The 18996-nt window shown below is 33.8% G+C and overlaps 1 protein-coding gene and 1 pseudogene across 1 annotated transcript in view; one reads left to right on the forward strand and one right to left on the reverse strand.

Moving 5' to 3' along the window:
* Positions 1-7523, forward strand: part of LOC120258746 (protein ENHANCED DISEASE RESISTANCE 2-like) — a 12549-nt gene extending 5026 nt beyond the window's left edge. The window contains exons 3-23 of the mRNA XM_039266184.1: positions 5-88; positions 227-280; positions 373-438; positions 512-573; positions 1754-1794; positions 2040-2129; positions 2212-2258; positions 2336-2436; positions 2880-2975; positions 3080-3144; positions 3219-3290; positions 3423-3569; positions 3678-3991; positions 4902-4965; positions 5042-5217; positions 5668-5769; positions 5850-5900; positions 5982-6125; positions 6221-6316; positions 6980-7081; positions 7243-7523. Of these exons, the coding sequence (XP_039122118.1) occupies positions 5-88; positions 227-280; positions 373-438; positions 512-573; positions 1754-1794; positions 2040-2129; positions 2212-2258; positions 2336-2436; positions 2880-2975; positions 3080-3144; positions 3219-3290; positions 3423-3569; positions 3678-3991; positions 4902-4965; positions 5042-5217; positions 5668-5769; positions 5850-5900; positions 5982-6125; positions 6221-6316; positions 6980-7081; positions 7243-7338 (2070 nt within the window). The 3' untranslated portion in view covers positions 7339-7523. The remainder of the gene's footprint in view (positions 1-4; positions 89-226; positions 281-372; positions 439-511; positions 574-1753; positions 1795-2039; positions 2130-2211; positions 2259-2335; positions 2437-2879; positions 2976-3079; positions 3145-3218; positions 3291-3422; positions 3570-3677; positions 3992-4901; positions 4966-5041; positions 5218-5667; positions 5770-5849; positions 5901-5981; positions 6126-6220; positions 6317-6979; positions 7082-7242) is intronic.
* A 1809-nt stretch (positions 7524-9332) lies between these two features.
* LOC120264984 lies at positions 9333-12139 on the reverse strand (annotated as a pseudogene).
* Positions 12140-18996: the final 6857 nt, after the last annotated feature.

Here is an 18996-nt window from a genome sequence, read left to right on the forward strand (position 1 = left end):
TATTTTCCTCCAGGAACCGATTAAAAGTGCACAAATTGATTCATGCATTCGTGTGACAGACAATGGAAGGGAGAGCATCCACAGAAATGTGAGAATATAACTCTTGGTCCTGTTTTATTTTGGAAGTGCAGATAGACATTTTTAGTGTGGCATAACACAATAGAATTTGAACTTATGTTTGTGCATATTCATGCCAATCTTTTGAATCTTTTGTGGATATTGGCAGGTTTTCTTTATTTTCACACTATACAATGCATCTAATCACAGTGATCAACTTAAGGTATGCAAATATGATACATCTTTCTTGGTGAATTGGTGTCATCGTACATCATCAGTCTATGAGTTTGATAATCTGGGCATTTAACTCTGTAGTTGGGTGCTAGAAGCTCAGAAGATGCTGCTAGATGGATTAGATCCTTGATGGAAGCCGCCTTAAAGGTTCTTTTATTCTACCTTCGGTTGTTTCTTTATATTGGATTCTTCTTGTTTGATGTCCTTCCTTCCCTTACAGGAGTGCCCAAATATAGGAGAGGATGTCGTGGCTTGCTCAAGACGACGATGGCAACCTTTCAGGTCATGATCTCTTCATGTTTCCATCGTAGTGTTTTAGGCATTTACATGTATAATGCATTGAACATGTGGTTGCATGTGTCCCCTTTACATTTTATAGTTGCATATTGTAAATTGCCAAACAAACACATCAGCTATAACATTGATTGCCATTCTTGAACAATTCATAATTAAAGAACAAATGTTAAAGCACAAAAATGTGCTTTTCTTTAATCTGGGATTATCATGTATTACAAGAGGACTTGGTCATTTCTTGTTTGTGATTTAGTATGTCACAAGTGAATGATAATCATATCCACAGGTAATTGTAAAGTTTTATTGGCCATATATCAAAAATCATGATTTTTGGGGTTATCCACATGGGAATATTTTTAGAGATATTTAAGTGAAAAAACACTTGACCAGATTAATCCAGTTCTTCTTCAACATCAGATAAGAGCCAGAGCCATGGGAATTATGACTAAGATAGATTGTTCTTTCCTTTCCACTCTTCAGTCTCTTTGGTGCATGACTGATCTGGTGCTGTATATATGCTATCCTTAATTATTTCTTGCAGTGAACTTCTCCAGTGATTTAAGCTGTCTGTTTGGCTTAATTAAATGAACACCTTGACATGAAGCAAGATGGGGTTGTCTTGAAGTAATGTGCTTAGCATAGTATGATGTTAATTTGCTGGGCCCTTTGAAATGAGCCTTTTGTGAAATATTTCTGAAACTGAGGGATTAAGAAGAATTAATTGACATTTCCGCAAGTTATTTGCAGTCATTCCCATGGATTTATTAGTCTGAGGGAAACTAAGATAATGGGATTTCTTATTAGATGAAAACAGACTGCTGGGTATTCTAAAAGCCAAAGACATAATTGAAATGTTCTCATATAAACGTTGCCAAAAATATTAGAAAGTATTATCATGATTAAAGTTGACTAGGATCTGATCACTGGGGATGATTGCAGTGACAGATATAGAAAATCTAGATTGCAATAGTGTTAGTGTTCATGCATGTCGATTTATGTAAATATCTGGTGTATTGAATTGTTATATGTGTGCTCATGTTATATAAAGCAATTTTTTTCTCTATCATACATTAGGAAGGATACAAAAGCTCTCACTTAAAGAGTGGGCATCCAAGGTAATGTGTAGGTATTGGCTTCCATCCACTAACTCACTAATTTTATATTGCAGGTTGAGTCGTTCTGAGAGGCGAAGTCAAGGGCACTCTATGGGTAATTATTTCTATTGTTTCCATATATATCGCAATATGACATATCTCTATGATTTGACTTTTTAGTTTGACACAATTTGTGTGCCAAAAATATTTCTAGTTGTAGAGTCCTATATATTTTTAGTTGGTACTTCACTACTTTTATTGAATCCGCTCTTTCTTGATGGTGTAATGCCACTACCTATTGAGATTCCAAGTTGGTTATGCTTCTTTGATGCTAAAATTTCGGCATTCTAATCTTGCTAGATTGGACTGCTTTTTCATCAGTGCACACAGATCCAATGACATCTGATGTTATCGCACCTTCTCCATGGACAATATTTGGGTGTAAAAATGGTAACTAAGTTTCTTTCCTGATTTTTTTTTTTTTTTTGCCTGACTGAACTTTCCTGTTAACTTATTACCTTTCTTTGTGCAGGATTGCGTTTGTTTAAAGAAGCAAAGGATGGAGATTATCATGGGAAGGTATTTAGTTATATATATGTGCTGGTCATTACCGTTACAACTTTCATTCTCCCTACTGAGCACACTCAATTCATCAGAGGTGGGATGATCATCCAGCTATAATGGCCGTAGGGGTGGTCGATGGGAGCTCAGAGGCCATTTTTAGAACAGTTATGTCTCTGGGCCCATCAAGATCAGAGTAAGAATTTCACTTCACTTTCTTTAGAATTTTCAAGTATAAGGGTTCCGATCGTGATATGAAAACCCCATAAAAGTACTTCCATTTTAATTTTTGAATCATATGGCATGACTTTCATTATAGGAAAAACACCAGTAGTGGTAGATAATTGATAATTTTATGAATTTCAATGATAAAGAAGCAGGAGATCAGATTCATGTCAATCAAGAATGGTACTCATTTTTTAATATTCGACTAGAATGGAGTACCTTTATAAGCAAGAAACAATTTAGATTTGTATCATTGTATGGTTAATGCAGTAGTGCTAGATATTTATATGAACTTCATTCCTAAAGAAGCAAGATATCAGATTCACACGAGCAAGAATGCTATGCATTTCTGAATATCTGACAAGAATGGTGTACCTGTGTCTCAATCCTAGTTTTATTGAAATTCTGTTGCAGATGGGATTTCTGTTTTTATCAGGGCAGTGTAGTTGAACACTTGGATGGTCATACTGACATCATACACAAGAAACTGAATGGTGATTGGTTGCCTTGGTTAGATCTCAAATCCTGCTTTGAAATTGAACAGATCATTAGTAAAATCTACCAATCTATTGTCACGTCCTAATGGGTTATGTTGACAATTTTTTTGTATTCAGGGGAATGAAACGAAGAGATTTGCTATTACGGCGTTATTGGAGACGGGAAGATGATGGGACATATGGTATTCTCCCTGACAATGTATGGATGTTTTTATATGTTTATTATGGACTAATTTTGGTTCTGTCAATGTTACAGTAATCTTGTACCATTCTGTATTTCACCAAAAATGCCGACCTGAGAGAGGATATATTCGTGCCTGCCTTAAAAGTAATGTATGCTTACAATTAGGCAGTGAAAACTGCTCTTATTTCTAACCTATGCTTCAAGGTTTATTTGACCAGTGAGATGCATTTTCACAGCTTTGAATTTTTTTTTTATTTTTTGGATCTTTTTTTGCAGGTGGAGGATATGTTATTTCTCCCGTCAACCAAGGGAAACAGTCAGTTGTTAAGCACATGCTTGCAATTGACTGGAAATTCTGGAAGTCTTATCTATTCCCTTCTTCTGCAAAACATATAACAATAAAGATGCTTGGCAGAGTTGCTGGTATATTATAATAGCCTAATCTGTGGTTTGTCACAGTAATGTTTTTGATACAGAAATATTTTTCCAGCAGATAGCTGATAAGAATGCATATTAAATTTTTCCTTGCAGCACTTAGAGAATTGTTCCGTGCTAAACATGGAAATCATGCTGGCTCAGATTTCTCATCAGGTGAATTGATAAGGGAGGTGAGACTGGTGCAGTCAAGGGAGAACGCTAAAGCTGAACTGCAGTCAGAAGGTGAAAATTTTAAGTGCAAGAATCCTGCAGAAGAGCCACAAAGGTCTCCTGCCAAGTTTTTGAATGCTGGTGGGTCATTCCTTCAGCTAAATGATGCAGCAGATGAATTTTTTGATGTTCTTGATGAATCTGAGTATGAACAATCAGAAACTATCTGGCCCTCTAATTCAGGAATGCAGTCCCAGGTAAGTGATTGCTTCCAATTTTGCTTAAAATTTTTCTAGTGGTTGTGGTGCACATCTTTTTCCTTCTTGAATTTCAATCTAAATTAGAACAGCCAGTTTTTTTAAACACTATCCAGCAGCAGAGTTGATGAAATAAGTGATTTGCTGTTGGAAGTTTTTGCCTTCTATTTTTCTTGACAGCTGAAAGTTTCAGCTTTTATTTTTCTTAACAAAAGATTCTTCTCCTGCCCTTGGTAATCTAAGTAAACATCTCATATCTTTCTTTTGTGGGGTTGTCTTTATGCATAATGTTTTATTTATTCCTCTTGAGTTAAGAGATCTAGGTTTGGTGTTATACCCATGGCTTCAGGGTATGTTCCAGATACCTTCTGGGATTAATTTTCTCCTTAACTTTGTAAGCTAATCCTCTTCTTTCGTAGAGCTGTGCAAAGGAATTTGCTTTTTCCATTTTATGAATTCCTGCTTGTGATTTCTGAACATGTGGTTGCCCTTTTGAATTGCCAAAGATTGTTTCCTGTTGTAGTTGTACACAGCGTTCTAACACTAAGTGCCAAAGATTGTTTGTTTACTGTCATTTAACAAAGCATTCTTATGCCATATTGATAAGTTAATATTTCCAATAGAGATAGGGCTTGTGAGTATTTCTACAAGAAACCTAGCTATGTTTTCTAGATAAGTAGGTTCAGCATTCTTACACTAAGTGATAAGTTAATGTTTCGAATGGAGAGGCCTTATGAGTGTGCTTATACAAGCCTAGCTATGTTTTCTTGACAAGTAGGTTCAGCATTTCTTACACTAGGTGATAGGTTTAATATTTCCAATGGAGAAAGGGCTTATGTATATTCTCATAGAGACCTCTCTCTCACTCTCATTTGTTTCTTCCTTAGCCATTTTACCTTTTGTGGTGTAGGACCAACGTCATACAAAGATGTCATCTGCTGCCGGTTTGGTGAAGAGATTGCATGATCTTGCAGGTGGAGAAAGAATTATAAGTGATTTACTTGGATTCTTGCATCTTGCAATTTCTGATGTTGCTTCTGTGTACTGCAGTTCAAAAGAGGGGTTATATTGATTTACAGGAGGCCTCAATAGGAGATGCCCTACCATGCTGCTATGGTGCAACACTTATAAATGACCCAGATTGTACTTTGCCTTGTAGTTGGTCAACAGCAGATCCTTCAACATTTCTGATTCGCAGTGAAACTTACTTGCAAGACCATCATAAGGTACTACCTAACCGATTATGTATTTATTGCTTCAATGTAAATATTCATCATAATTTTCATAATTTTCATAAACATCCTTGACTTCTTGTTTTCACCATTGTTCTCCTAGTACTGCAAGTCGAACCTAGGCCCACTTGAGCCTAAAGCTTGTTGCTCTAACCACTTTAATGATATCATGAATTTTCCTCCTTGCTGTTGATCATTGGAGTGAAGCCTTATCAATCTGCGTACCTTGCTGATCACACTTAACCTTTGTAGTTTGAACATAAAAATCCAAATTCAGGATTTATTTGTTTTTAGAGGTAGTTTTCAGTTATTTTAAGGATTGTTCGATCACCTGTGTTTCTGACTTCACATGCCATATGTAACTACTTAAATGAGTAGTATTTTCTTCATTCCAACTCATTTAGCGAGAGTTCTCATTTCTTTGGATGAATTCTTTTGATCAAGATCAAAGCCAATGGCACTTTGATGCAAATGGTTGCTGCTGATTGGTTAAAATCTGATAAGCGTGAGGATGATCTTGGTGGTCGCCCTGGTGGCATTGTGCAGGTGAAGTTATAGCACAAGTTTGGATTCCCTTGATGTATTGTTTTATATTGAAATGCTAAAGCAGGGCTTGAATTTCACAGAAATATGCAGCACAAGGTGGCAATGAATTTTTCTTCATTGTGAATATACAGGTGAATTATGCCAAAACATAAATAAATCATTCTACTAGGAAGAAAATATAATGCTAATTTTTTGAGTAATTCACAAAGTAGGTCCCAGGCACAACCACATATAGTCTTGCTTTATATTATATGATGGATACTCCAGTGGAAAAGGTTCCTTTGCTACAAAGCTTTATCAATGGAGATGATGCATACAGGAATTCGAGGTTTAAGTTGATCCCGTACATCTCTAAGGTGAGATTATATTTAAATGAACTCCCAAATTTGCGTTGTCTGTATCTCAGTTTAGACTGTATGCGAATTGAATTGTGTTTGTGGAACATTTGCAGGGATCTTGGATTGTGAAGCAAAGTGTGGGGAAGAAGGCATGTTTGGTGGGTCAAGCACTTGAAATCAACTATTTCCAAGGGAGAAACTACTTGGAGGTAAAATGGATAATTCTTTTTAGAGTATAATACTAAAAAATGTTAGAAATATCAGTCATCTGCATCTTATCGACTTTGAATTTCTCAAGTGCTTCTATTGCAGTCTGCATTAGAATCTCGGCTCTCTATGAATTGAATGTTGGTGGTAATTTATCACATACTAATAGCTCCATTCATTTGTGCCTATCAAGCGGTGTTTTTTGAATTGGTTTTCTCACATTTTTCGTTTCCATTGAGAACCAATTTCGTCTCTTTTCCACGTATTTTTGAATGTAAAGTCAGTCAAAGCAATGTTCAATCAGAGGCGGATGCCTTTCAGGGTGTGCAAGCAGTTCGGTTAAACTTTTGGCTTCTGGTTTATTTTATTTCGGTTCTCAAAATCTATTTATTCAAAAAAAAACAAATTTGATTTATTTACTTGAAATAAGTAAATCATACAAATATATAAATAAATAATTTTGAAATTTCTGTTTGGCCTAGGTTTCTCCAAAGAAAAAGGAAAATTGCTTTCAATTTTTGGTTAGTTCACTTTTTAAATTTTGGGTTTGGTTCCTAGATCTTTGAGCAAGTTGTTATTAGGCTTTCGAGCATAGTAGTCATATTAAATCTTTTTGTTATGATACGTGATGGTTGGATTCCTGACATGACTTGTTATAATTTCAGCTGGGTGTTGACATTGGCTCATCGACAGTTGCCAGGGGTGTTGTCAGTCTTGTTCTTGGTTATTTGACTAATTTAGTGATTGAAATGGCGTTTCTAATTCAGGTAATTTCCCATGTGTGTCATAATAACATCTGCATTTGTTTTCTCTAGATAGACATATTTCTGTTAAAAATTCAGAGTCATTTACATGAATTATATTCATCAAAATTAACCTTTTTTTTTACTAAAAGTTGTTGTTCCTGACCAAATTATTGATGATGCAGGGAAATACACATGATGAGCTCCCAGAGTTCCTACTTGGAACCTGCCGTTTGAACCATCTTGATGCAACAAAAGCAATTCCGATAAACACATGGTAATATCAAGGTTTGTTACATGTGCAGATTGCCATTTTTCATTGTGACAATATTTACATATTCTGGTTATTGATCCGCATAATAGGATCAATACTCAAATGGGAATCAAAGCTGTATATCCCTCTCAAGTTTCTGGAAAAATATAGATAACTCTTGTTTCTCATTCATTAATACATGTCTATATATTTGCAAAGATCACACTTCCTAACATATATATATATATATATATATATATCATGCTTCACATTCTTGGTCTAAGTAATAAGTCTTGAGACTGATGGTAGTTTACTAATAGTAACATCATTATGAACGATGACATTCAGGAATCATTGGAGTGTTTTGATAATAAGTAGCACTAATTACAGTGGTGGTACGTGTAAAGTAATAATGGCGGTAATAACAACAGTAGTAACAACAATGATTTTCAGTATAAAATCGCACACCAAGTAGGATAATGATGGTGTAGAAAGTGGTATTTCAGTATAAATAGTAATTGTTATGGTAATGATATTATGTGATGGTATAGAAACAGAATCTCTGTGTGTGCGCGCGCGCGCGTGTGAGAGAGAGCAATGTTACCAAACCATAGCTATTATTGTATACGATGATACTACCGCTGCTGTATCATAGGCTACTACAATCGTCACTCTCAACTCTTTTACTAATGTTATTGCTTGTAGCTTTGTTATTGCTAAAAGCGTCTTCAGACTATGACCATATATTTATTTTAATATTTCTAAAAAATGTCATTTTGATTCCAGAATAAAAAATTAATACAGAAGCATATGAAGATCAAAATAAATATAGCCATATGATTAGTTGATGAAAAACCTTACCTTGTTATTATACAATTTAAGGTATAAAAAAAACTTGAATTGCATTGGGTTTATAAATGAAGAAAAAGTAATTTGCACAAGTGCCAAAATGCTTATTTTCCAACCATAAAAAAACAGGATGAATAAGCTGCTAAATTATATAGACATCATAAATACTTACTGCCACAACTAAGATGATACTAGAAAATACCATATTTCCTACTGTCGTATTCTTAGGGCAACTGTTACTATTGCTTATACGATTCCATCCACGCTTGCTATCGCTAAAACTATAACGTGGTATTTATAGTACCATCAATAACCAAAACAGGATAATATAAACTGAAACAAATATTTTTGACTAGATAATCACAGTTATTGTGCCTCTAGGTCTCCATTCAGCACACATCAGCAGGAGAGCAAATTAATAGGAATTTTGGCTGATAATAACATGGCATGGCACCACACTGGCTAAAACAATATTTATATATATATATATATATATGTATATCTATATATATGTATGTATGTTTTGAAACTGATGAAAAGATAATAGGCAATGCTGCAATAATGGATAAGGACACATGAAGATGCATAGTGCAAGGCACAAGGATGTATAGAAAAACTTGCATGACCTATGGCTATGAGCATGATGCAGCAATTGACATAATTGAGATTGAAGAAACAAAGACAGCATGAATATGCATGAGAGATTACAAGAATGTTTTGACAAATTAATCGAACATTTGGTCTCGTTGGTACAAGAAAACAACAAAAAGAAGAATTCACAATCTAACAATGCCATCCTAAAATTTCATCAAGAAAAAACTAAAATCATGGAAAGGAGTTTCACATACTAATAATAACTATGTAATGATTTTTTTTTTTCCTCCATACATTTTTACAAAACTTTGAATTATAAACTTTAATAAATAGTAAGATTTGTGAATATGTTTCTTCTCAAATTGAAATTAAGAAATAAGACTAAAAACCAAGGAAATTCATCAGAAATAGCACACTTTCAGTATATATACTTAAATATGAAGCTTTTATCATAAGAAGCATTAGCACATTTCCTTGAGAAATTGATCAACCTAATAAACCATGCATACAGATTGGACTAAACAAAAACATTTAAGTACTCTTCTTATCATATCATCTTTCAATACAAGAGAAAACAAATTAAGAAAAATAATAATAATAATAATAAATTGAATACCTAAACCTGACTTACAGAACACAAGACATATATATATATATATATATATATCTTTGGAGCATGACACTTTGAGGATCTGATAAGTAGCACTAACATACATAATATTAAGGCAGAGTCACTTCCCTAGACTTCTCCCCTCTATTCTTCACTATACAAAACCAGGAGAGAATGTGATAAAAGTAAACTATATATATATATATATATATATCATACAACACATAGGTCTTGTTCTGGTTCCCAGCTCTTATCCTTTTTCCGAATGTAATGAATGAGATCACAGTTCTTAAGAGCAGGGGAGTCTGATTCACAGTGAGGCATCTGGTTTCTATTGGACTTGAGCCTCATTTCCACTACTTTCTTATGTGAATTGGAATGCAGAGAAGGGATGAAAGTTGGACTAGCCGCCGGACGGTATTCGGGGAATAAACGTCCAGATTTATACTCTCACTCCACAAGCATTGCATAGTGTTTTAGGCCCCATTGGACCAGCTCTCCATTGCGGCGTCTTTTGAATTCCACAATGCATGCATTTCCTCACAACAGAGCACTGTTGTTGTTGTTGTTGTTGTTGTTGTTGTTTATCACCATCATGATCTTGATCAATATCTTCAACAGCATTCTTCTTTCTCTTCTTATTTTTAGGCTTATTCATTACTGGCTGATCATTGAAGCTCTCGACAACAAGCACACGAGGAGAAAGAAGAAGAAGAAGAAGATGATGCAGTAGTAGAAGGCCGAGGCCGCTTTGTTCTAGCACGACGACTAGCTGTTGCTGATGATGCTGCAGAAGTAGTCTTCTCATTGCTGTTAATCCTCTCACAGTTACTATTATTAACAGTTGTTGATATAGAAGAAGAAATCCCTCCGAAATTATTTGGTTCCAACACTGAAACAGGACTGGACACCATGCCATCATCTCTCTCAATGTTCTTGTCATTGTTATTGTTATCTATAATGTTACCAGAGATGTCTTCATATGAAGGAAGCGCTGGATAAAGCCAATCCAAGTCCAAAGGTCCAATCTATATATATATATATATATATATACACACAAACAACAATACATACATATCAAAAACATGTTGGAAATTAGATATATTATGAATATATAAAAATCATATGAAGACATGAGAATAAATAATTACAGAGCTGAAGCTGAAGCTGGTCAATAAGAATGGAAGGGTTGTGATCTTGAGAGAGTCCAAAGAGTTGTTCATCATCACTGGGGAGATCGAAAAAGAATTCGTCAATGTTATCAAAGACATCACCAGTCCCAGTGCCATTGCTCGTCTTTGTTGTTGTTGTTACATCCCATATGTTGCCTTCTTCCATCCTAAATACATCATAATCATCATACCACATTGTTAACGCTTTTGATTGATTATATAATGAAAAATGAAAAAAAATAGAGCCAAACCACAATGACGGTAATTTTGAATTGTGACTTTTATGAATATGTATGTATGTGCCGCATTGCATTTATAGATATAGATATATATATATATATATATACACAAAGAGAGAGAGAGGTGGCTGTTTTAGAAGATTCTGGATTCGTTTTTGTTACCGTGAAATTTTAGATAAAACTGGGAATCTTTACTAGGATAATATTTTATCCATGGCTATTAATGGATATAATAATTTTAATTTTATTTTTAAAAATCAATTAATTATAGAAATGAATCAAAAGATTGATATTTAAATAAATATGTTGCCAATTTTTATTTTCAAAATTTTTTTCTGTAAAAAAGGACAAAATTGGAAGAGTTCTGCTGCCGTGTGTATGTCCGAACCATCTTTATCTCCACGTGGCAGTATAGTTGGACGAAACGCGTCGATTGAGCTGGCAGTGTACACTTTATAATATAATAATAAAATCTCGCATTATTTTTAAAAAATGACCAAATGTTTATGAAAAAATGAGGACAAATAAAGATGAGAAAAAAGAAAAAGAAAAAACCAATATGACAATAAATAATACGATATGAAATTCAATTTCCTTTCACACTATCTTAACCAGTTAAAAAATTAAATTAAAAAAAAAAGACAAAAATAAAGAAAGAAGTACTAAGCAGCAAAGCTAAGAGAGAAACAGTACCTCATGTTGAAGCCTTGAAATCAAATGTCGATGAAGAAACCTCTTGAAACCAGGCACCAAATTGAAGACTGAAATCAAATCAGGAACCAACCACTAGTGCCCTCCAATTGAAAGGAATCCAAGAACATAAAAATGAAGAAGAAGAAAAGAAGAAGAATATTGAAACAAAATACCAAATTGAACACTAAAATCAAATCAGGAATCAACCACTAGTACCCTCCCATTGAAAGGAAACCAAGAACATAAAAATAAAGGAGAAGAAGAAGAAGAAGAAGAAGAAGAAGAAGAAGTGTAAAATTAAGGAAAGAGAATGAGCTGTTCAATTTTATATTATTGAAGCAGTAGTAGTTTACGAGAGAGAGAGAGAGAGGAACCGGAGGATGAAATGGAAAGGGAGTGGTGATGTGCTAGCAAGAGTTGATTCAAGGAAAAATATAAAAATATATATATAAAAAAATTGACTATAATAAAATGGCACAAAAAAAAAAAGAGGGGTAGAAGGTGTGAGTAAGTTTGATCAGAAGTTGGGAAGTGAGGGAAGTAAGAAAAACAAAAGAAGGGGAAGTGGAGGAAGTGGTGCTATAATGGTAGGTCACTAAGCTTCTCTCATTGCAAGCTGTCAACCCGCTTCTTCTCTGTCGTCACCTTCAACTTCAACCCTCTTTTCTTTCTTTCTTTCTTTCAATTTCTCTCTCTATAATCTATATCTCTCTTTCTTTCTTGATTGGTGGTCCCCACCCACGCTCTCCACCGCCAAGATTTCATCTTTATTTATTCTTTTCAATGCCTCGTGATTCGTGCCTTTTCCTTTCAAATTGAGGGAAGTGAGATGCAAGTCAGTCTAGGCCCAACCTCAGGACACAGATAACTACACCGAAACCAAAAAGTATATTATACAACGGTGACTTTCAACGTTCTTTTATTTCTCAATAAAAAAACCGTCGGTGATTGGTTTAATTTATTATTTAAAAAAAAATTAAAAAAAGGTGTGAATGGTAAATAGCGGCTGCCGTGAACTGGAAGAATGATGATTGTTTCTCGGATCCAACGCCATTGTCCCATGAAAAGTTTTGATTAGATTAATTTCTTATTAAAATATTGATTTTTTTTAAAAAAATAATAATAATATCTCTTGCTCCTCTAACTAATTAAGTTGTTGCCTAAAATGGTGAACTAGTGGTGGTGAGACAGTAAAGTAAAGAGAAAGAAAGGAAATAGAGATTAAATAATAACGTGAAAAAGGGAAAACAAAATAATAATGATAAAATTTAAAAAAAAAAAAAAAGGGTGAAGTGACCTCTTAACCGATGATTGTTTAAGCTTCTCCAATCAGTGATCATCCTGTTTCTTTCTAGTTCCTCTGTTCTCTCTCTCTCTCTTAACTAACTTGAGTTGCACTCCTCGAGCACCAATTCCTTCCATTTTACTCACTCTCGCTAGCTATCCCGCTGCCACGTGTGGTCAATGATTCTGTCTTTTTTCATATTTTTTTAAAAATAAAAATCTAATTATTTTTATTTGAATCGAGGAATTAATAACAAATTTTCTAACAATAATATATATATATATATACAATTTATCCAATTAAAACAGAAGATAAGTTTTCGTGATTTACGGGCTGAAGAAGTTCTGATTTGAAAAAAAAAATCACGGGATTGATTGGATTGGTGATAAAGAAGGATTGAATTGAATTTAATCTTTTTTAATTTAAACATATTCAATAATTTCGTCAATTAAAAAAAACATTGATAAATAATTTTTATTAAAAAAAAAAAGAAATCTGGCAAGTTCGAAACACACCGCAGAGAATAAATCAATCAGAGGATTCAGAGCACTAGTGTTTATCCTCTGTGTTCTTAATCACAGCAATAATTTTAAATTAATTACTATATATATATATATTATAAAAACAAATATTTAAAACATTACATTATAATAGAATGTGGATGAGTATTTCAAAATCACATGTCAAGTGTAATTACTTTAATTAGTTGGTTAGTTGATAGTCATGGGATCGCACCAGCTCACGCATGTGGTTGCAAACTCAAGCTTGGCTGCCCATGTCTTGTTGCATGTTACTTCCATTATACTCTAACTCTATCTTTTTTTATTATTATTTTTGTTCCTTTTTTTATTTGAAGAATAATAATAATAAGAACTTCGTATTTATATGACATGGGTATTTTGGTCATTTAATATTTTGGCTACCATTGGATAGTCACCGTTGTGAGGAGAATGGACGGCTGAGATGAAAAGAGTGACACAAGGTAAAATGCCGGCGGAACTGGCGGGGGAGTGGAGAAGAGAAAGAAGAGGAAGTACAACGTGCGGGCATGTGGGTACACTCTTGGTGGGATCCACACCGAAAGTTTTCAACCGTCAGATGAGATGATGTGACACGTGTCAATAAGATGGAGGAGGATGCTCTGCTGTATGAGCGGCTGATCCCACGGATCATGTGTCCTCCTTCCGCGTCATTGTTACCGGTGGAACCCGCAACTAGAACAACACAACACGGACTCCGAGTCCAGGCCCAGAAACGGGTACGCGTCATCAACTCCGTTACTCAAGGCCACACGTATTCCTTTAATAAAAAAGAAAAAGAAATTTAAAGTAAAAGTATAAATTATTTTAAAAAAATTTTTGTATACACACATATGTATATATATATATGTTTTTTTTCGCCAAAGGTTGATAGACCATATATATATATATATATATTTTTTGGGTTCAAAGGTTGATATACCACTGGACCACTGGTTTTAGTAGGAAAGTTTTGTAGAATTTTTAAGTGTCCAAATAAAGTTTCACATGACCCAGTGATGGTAACTAATCTTTAATTGTGAGTTTGGATTTATAATTCAAAACCCATGCCCTTGAATGAAGTTATACAAACTGGATAATCAATTATTTATCTATGCATTTTTCCTTTGATAAATTAAATTTATCATATTTATAAATATAACTGTACCTCTTGAATAAAAGTGTTTAAACTGAATAATCAATTATTCAATTATTGATCTGTATGTTCATCACTATCTAAACTTCCACGATGTGATATTTCATATTAAAATATTATGCATCTCATTTTTTATTATATTACTATTTATAAACATAGTTATACTATTCATTAAAGTTTGACGACTACATCAATATTCATATATTTTCTAATCTATAAACGGTGTTAAAATACACAGTCATATATATATATATGATTTTTTTTCCTAAAACTGCTGTCAGCCAATCAAATAAAAAAAAATAAATAATAATTTCTTTTTTGAAAGCTTGCGCGTCGGTGACCGACAAAAGAGCGTCGGTGGCGTTTCTTTCTAAGGCCCTAATTTTGAGCCGGTGACGTGGGCATTCTATTTATTGTTTTTTTTGTTAGTATATTCGTGAGAGTCATTAAATAAAAAAATATACGAAAATTTATTTTCTCATGTGCAATGTTCCCTGAGGAATTAATTGGTTCATGATGTATTTGAAGATTTGAGGTTATTTATTGGAACAACAAATAAATAAAGTGAAAGAATGTGGGAGCACGACATGCTCCTGAGCATGTGACATGTCTCTGTGGGATAATAGAACAAGTGTTGGAGGATGCCTCCTTGCCACCCATTTTGGGTCCCGGAAAAGCAAAGAGCTGAACAGTTGAACTAGAGCCAGATGTTACTTAACAAAATCTTGTGAGCAGTCACCCTGATGGTATATATATTTATTGAAAATTGTCCTTATTGTATATGTAACAAAATTGATAAATTTTATTAATTTTTAAAAATTTTTACAAAATAAACAAATCACTATTTATATTATTTACTAAATATATATATTAAATGATCTTCTAACTTCTCACATGGGACTCAAATAACTTAAAATTAGACTATACTAATGTCAGTATAGATAAAATTTGTGGAATATATTATATTACATTACATTACAAATTTACAATAAATCATAAACTAAATAATTGATTTAAATAAAACTAAACACTGTGGCTTAAGCCTTACTAAAAGAGCATTTGCTGGCTTAAAAAGGCAGGAAAAAAAAAATAAAGCATTAACAACTCACCGTTCGCAAAAAGCAGAATGCATGAGACTGTTGAGTTCAATATCAAGTAAACCACGAGGCAGGCAAAAAGGGGAGAAATCCCATAGAAAGTAGTAATAGATAATCAATTGTTTAATGAATTAAGTAATCACAGCTATTCACACATTACAGAATGGAATGGCTTCCACTAAAATTACAAAATATAAGAAATCAAGAATCTGCATAAGAAAGCATGCAGTCATCAAATCAGAACAATAATATGTCACAAAACAGAAACACAATACACACAGAACTGTACTAATTTTATGCTGCAAGATTCAGATCAAATCCCTGTTTTCACAGCCATGCCATTGTTTTCATTTTCATTATACATAATGAAAACATAAGCTGTTTTAAAAACCAAAAAAAAACATATAAAGCAGTAGTAGTGTTACCAAATTATGTTTATTACATCCAGCACTGATGACTACTTAGCTATATCCATTTATATCAACTTTTGCTCTTCACATGCCTAAGCCAACCTGCCATATCACAAAACAAACTACTGATAAGATAATAGCATCATTGATAAACAAAGGCATTTGCAATTCAATCTTCTTTTACTTCACCAGTCATTGTGTTTTGGGCTAGTATATTTTTCTCTTGTGATTCATATTTTCATTGCTTAGTGCAGCTGATCTGTTTTTCTTAGTTGTTGGTTGATTCGTATAATTGATTCTATGATTTTCATATAATATCATAGCCCAAAAGATTGAAATCAACAATGATTCTCTATGTGTGGGCCAATAACCTTAGCAGTAGGAAATCCAAATCAGTTGATCTGTCTAAAGAAACACATCCTAACAAAGAAAGAGGAGACCATCAAGGAAAAAAAAAACAGAGGAAGGCAGAGAAACAAAGGAAAGAGATCTGCTTAGAGCAGACATAAGTCATAGAATACATGACCTCACCTTCAAAGCCATAAAACCACTAACTACCATAGCTTCAAAGCTATCCAAAAGAAACATTAAAAGGACTTCCCACCAACTGCATGCAGATCTCATCACATGAAACTCAAGCTGAAAGCAATCTATAATAATGACACATTCAGTGGACCATGTAACTGATCTACCAAGGGCGGATTCTGTTTCAAATCAACATCCAACAGCTCTATGCACCTCCAAAATAGATCATGAGAAAGTTTTCAGTTTGAGCAAAACCACAGTGCCCATTGTGGTTCTCTTTTAGTGTCAAGAATCAAACATACACAAGCTTCATTATTTGTATCAACTATTGGTTATAAAGCAGGCCTAACATCACTATGAAGATGTTGTAATCAAAATGTTCTGGCTAAAAGTATTACGTTTAAAGTGGTGCAGCTAAAATTATGATGCTGCAGTCAAAGTAATAAAGCTATTCTAGCTAAGTGTTTCACTCTTAAAGATGAAGAGCACAGATAATGAAAGATTTTGCAACCAATGTAATGGAATTGATGCATCATCAGTGTTGAAATTTGTGAAGATGAAGAAGCTAGAGAGGTGATGCTGTTGCGCACAAAATAATGGAACTTTAAGTTTTCAAAATCATGACCACTTAAAGAAGTCACAGAGCTCAATGCTGCTAATTATCTCAACATGTCAAAGAACTGAAGATATAGAGATGAAGAGTCAAAAAGTTGTTCATGCTGCTAAAGGCCTTGAGCTGAAGAATTGAAGCCTTGGAAACATGAATAAATTAGTTAATCTTGTCAGGGGACTCAAGTGATTGACAAACTAAAGCCATGAAGACATCAAAAACATATAAAGATATCAAAGACGAGACTGCGTGAACATGTAAAGGCCTACAACTGAAGGCATGAACAACCTGAAGATTTGTTACAACTCAAAGACGCCAAACATCTCCAATGCCCTCAAAATGGAGGACCCCTTAACAAAAAAGTGCTTGTTTCAAGCAACAAATTTCTCAAAAGAGAAATGAATCTCATCAAAAATGTCAAAACCTTATGCCTAGTGCAACCTCCGTAGGTTTCTAATAACCTTTCTTCGCATTCAAACCTGGAACCTAACTCTTTCAAAAACAAAAAAAATACTATGTGTTACAACACATCTTCTAAAGTTAATAGAATCAATCCATCAACTGCCATTTCTTTGTCTCTATTTTGTACATTTGCACCAGGTTTCTTAACTGGAGTTCTCTACCTAAATGAAAATCTTGAACACTCATATAAATTCATGTAAATTGAAGATTGTTTCCTTATCCATAAGAGAATCTCACAATTAAGGCTATTAAGCAGTTGTTGCACAAAGAGAAGAAAGAAAAAAAAAAATCATGATAGATCATCATAGAAGCAAAATTTAACCTATAAATATCTTGAGCTGTATGGATCCAGATTAGCTGTGATATATATATATATATATTATTTGAAAGATCTTAGCATACATATACCATCATTTTTAAGTCAGACCATCCATTATTGCTTGTCTGAGTCATTTACAGAGCCACCGATGGATACAAAAACAACTCGAATTCTTACATGGATTGTGGTGTAAAGTAAGTTTTTGTTATATTTACCACATAATAAGAAAAAATGCGAAACCAAACAACTGTACGCAATGACTTTGGAGAGAAGCTAGACTATAAAGCAGAGAAATTCAAACAAATGCTAGGCGTGGAAGCAGAAAATCCAACTAGTATGTATATGTATGTGGTGACATAAATAAAATAGTCTACTGAGGATGTTGCAGGGAAAACGGGAATAACAATCAATACCACAAGTACAATTTGAAATTATGTTCTTTGCAATGTTTCTTACAGCATAACTGGTGGATTTATAAAAGCTTCCTCACTAGTCGTTGTTTTAGTTCCTGCAGGCTGTATCTTTATTCCCTTTTACATAAAATCCTAGCATCCTTAGTACACTTTCTTTATTTCAAATAATACCTTTTTTCCTAAATGCAAGCAATGGAAGTTGGTTAAGAGCTAGAGGAAAAGGAAAGGGACCCCAGAATCAGGATGAGCGAAGCTGTATCTGGCCATTCACAAAATTGAAGAATGAGAAATCAGAATTCAAAGAATCGGGAAACACACACACATAGGCACACACAAATTGTGAGAGAGGAACTAGGGCAAATCAAGTGCCCTAAAGGGACAGGGTGCATGATAAATTCAATAGCCAAAGAATCTAGTGGCAAGAATGTTTTCACTAAAGAAAGTATATTTATGGCTTAACACACGATTAAAAGAAGCAATTTCCACCAATCAATGATACATATCATAAATAATATTTAATAATTAATAAACAAGTACGCATGCAACTGATTTTGAATTCCAAGTCACAAGGTAGAAAGCAAACTATGCAGATATGATTTCATAATCAGAAAGGTAAAAAAAGTAGGGATGGAATAAAAAATAAGAAGAAAACGATGACATCCGAAAGAGAATATATAAAGAAATTGAGACAAGATAGACATACCTTGGATTGAGATTGAGATGATGGATCAAGT

This window comes from Dioscorea cayenensis, chromosome 1, assembly GCF_009730915.1.
Source record: "Dioscorea cayenensis subsp. rotundata cultivar TDr96_F1 chromosome 1, TDr96_F1_v2_PseudoChromosome.rev07_lg8_w22 25.fasta, whole genome shotgun sequence".
NCBI lineage: Eukaryota > Viridiplantae > Streptophyta > Magnoliopsida > Dioscoreales > Dioscoreaceae > Dioscorea > Dioscorea cayenensis.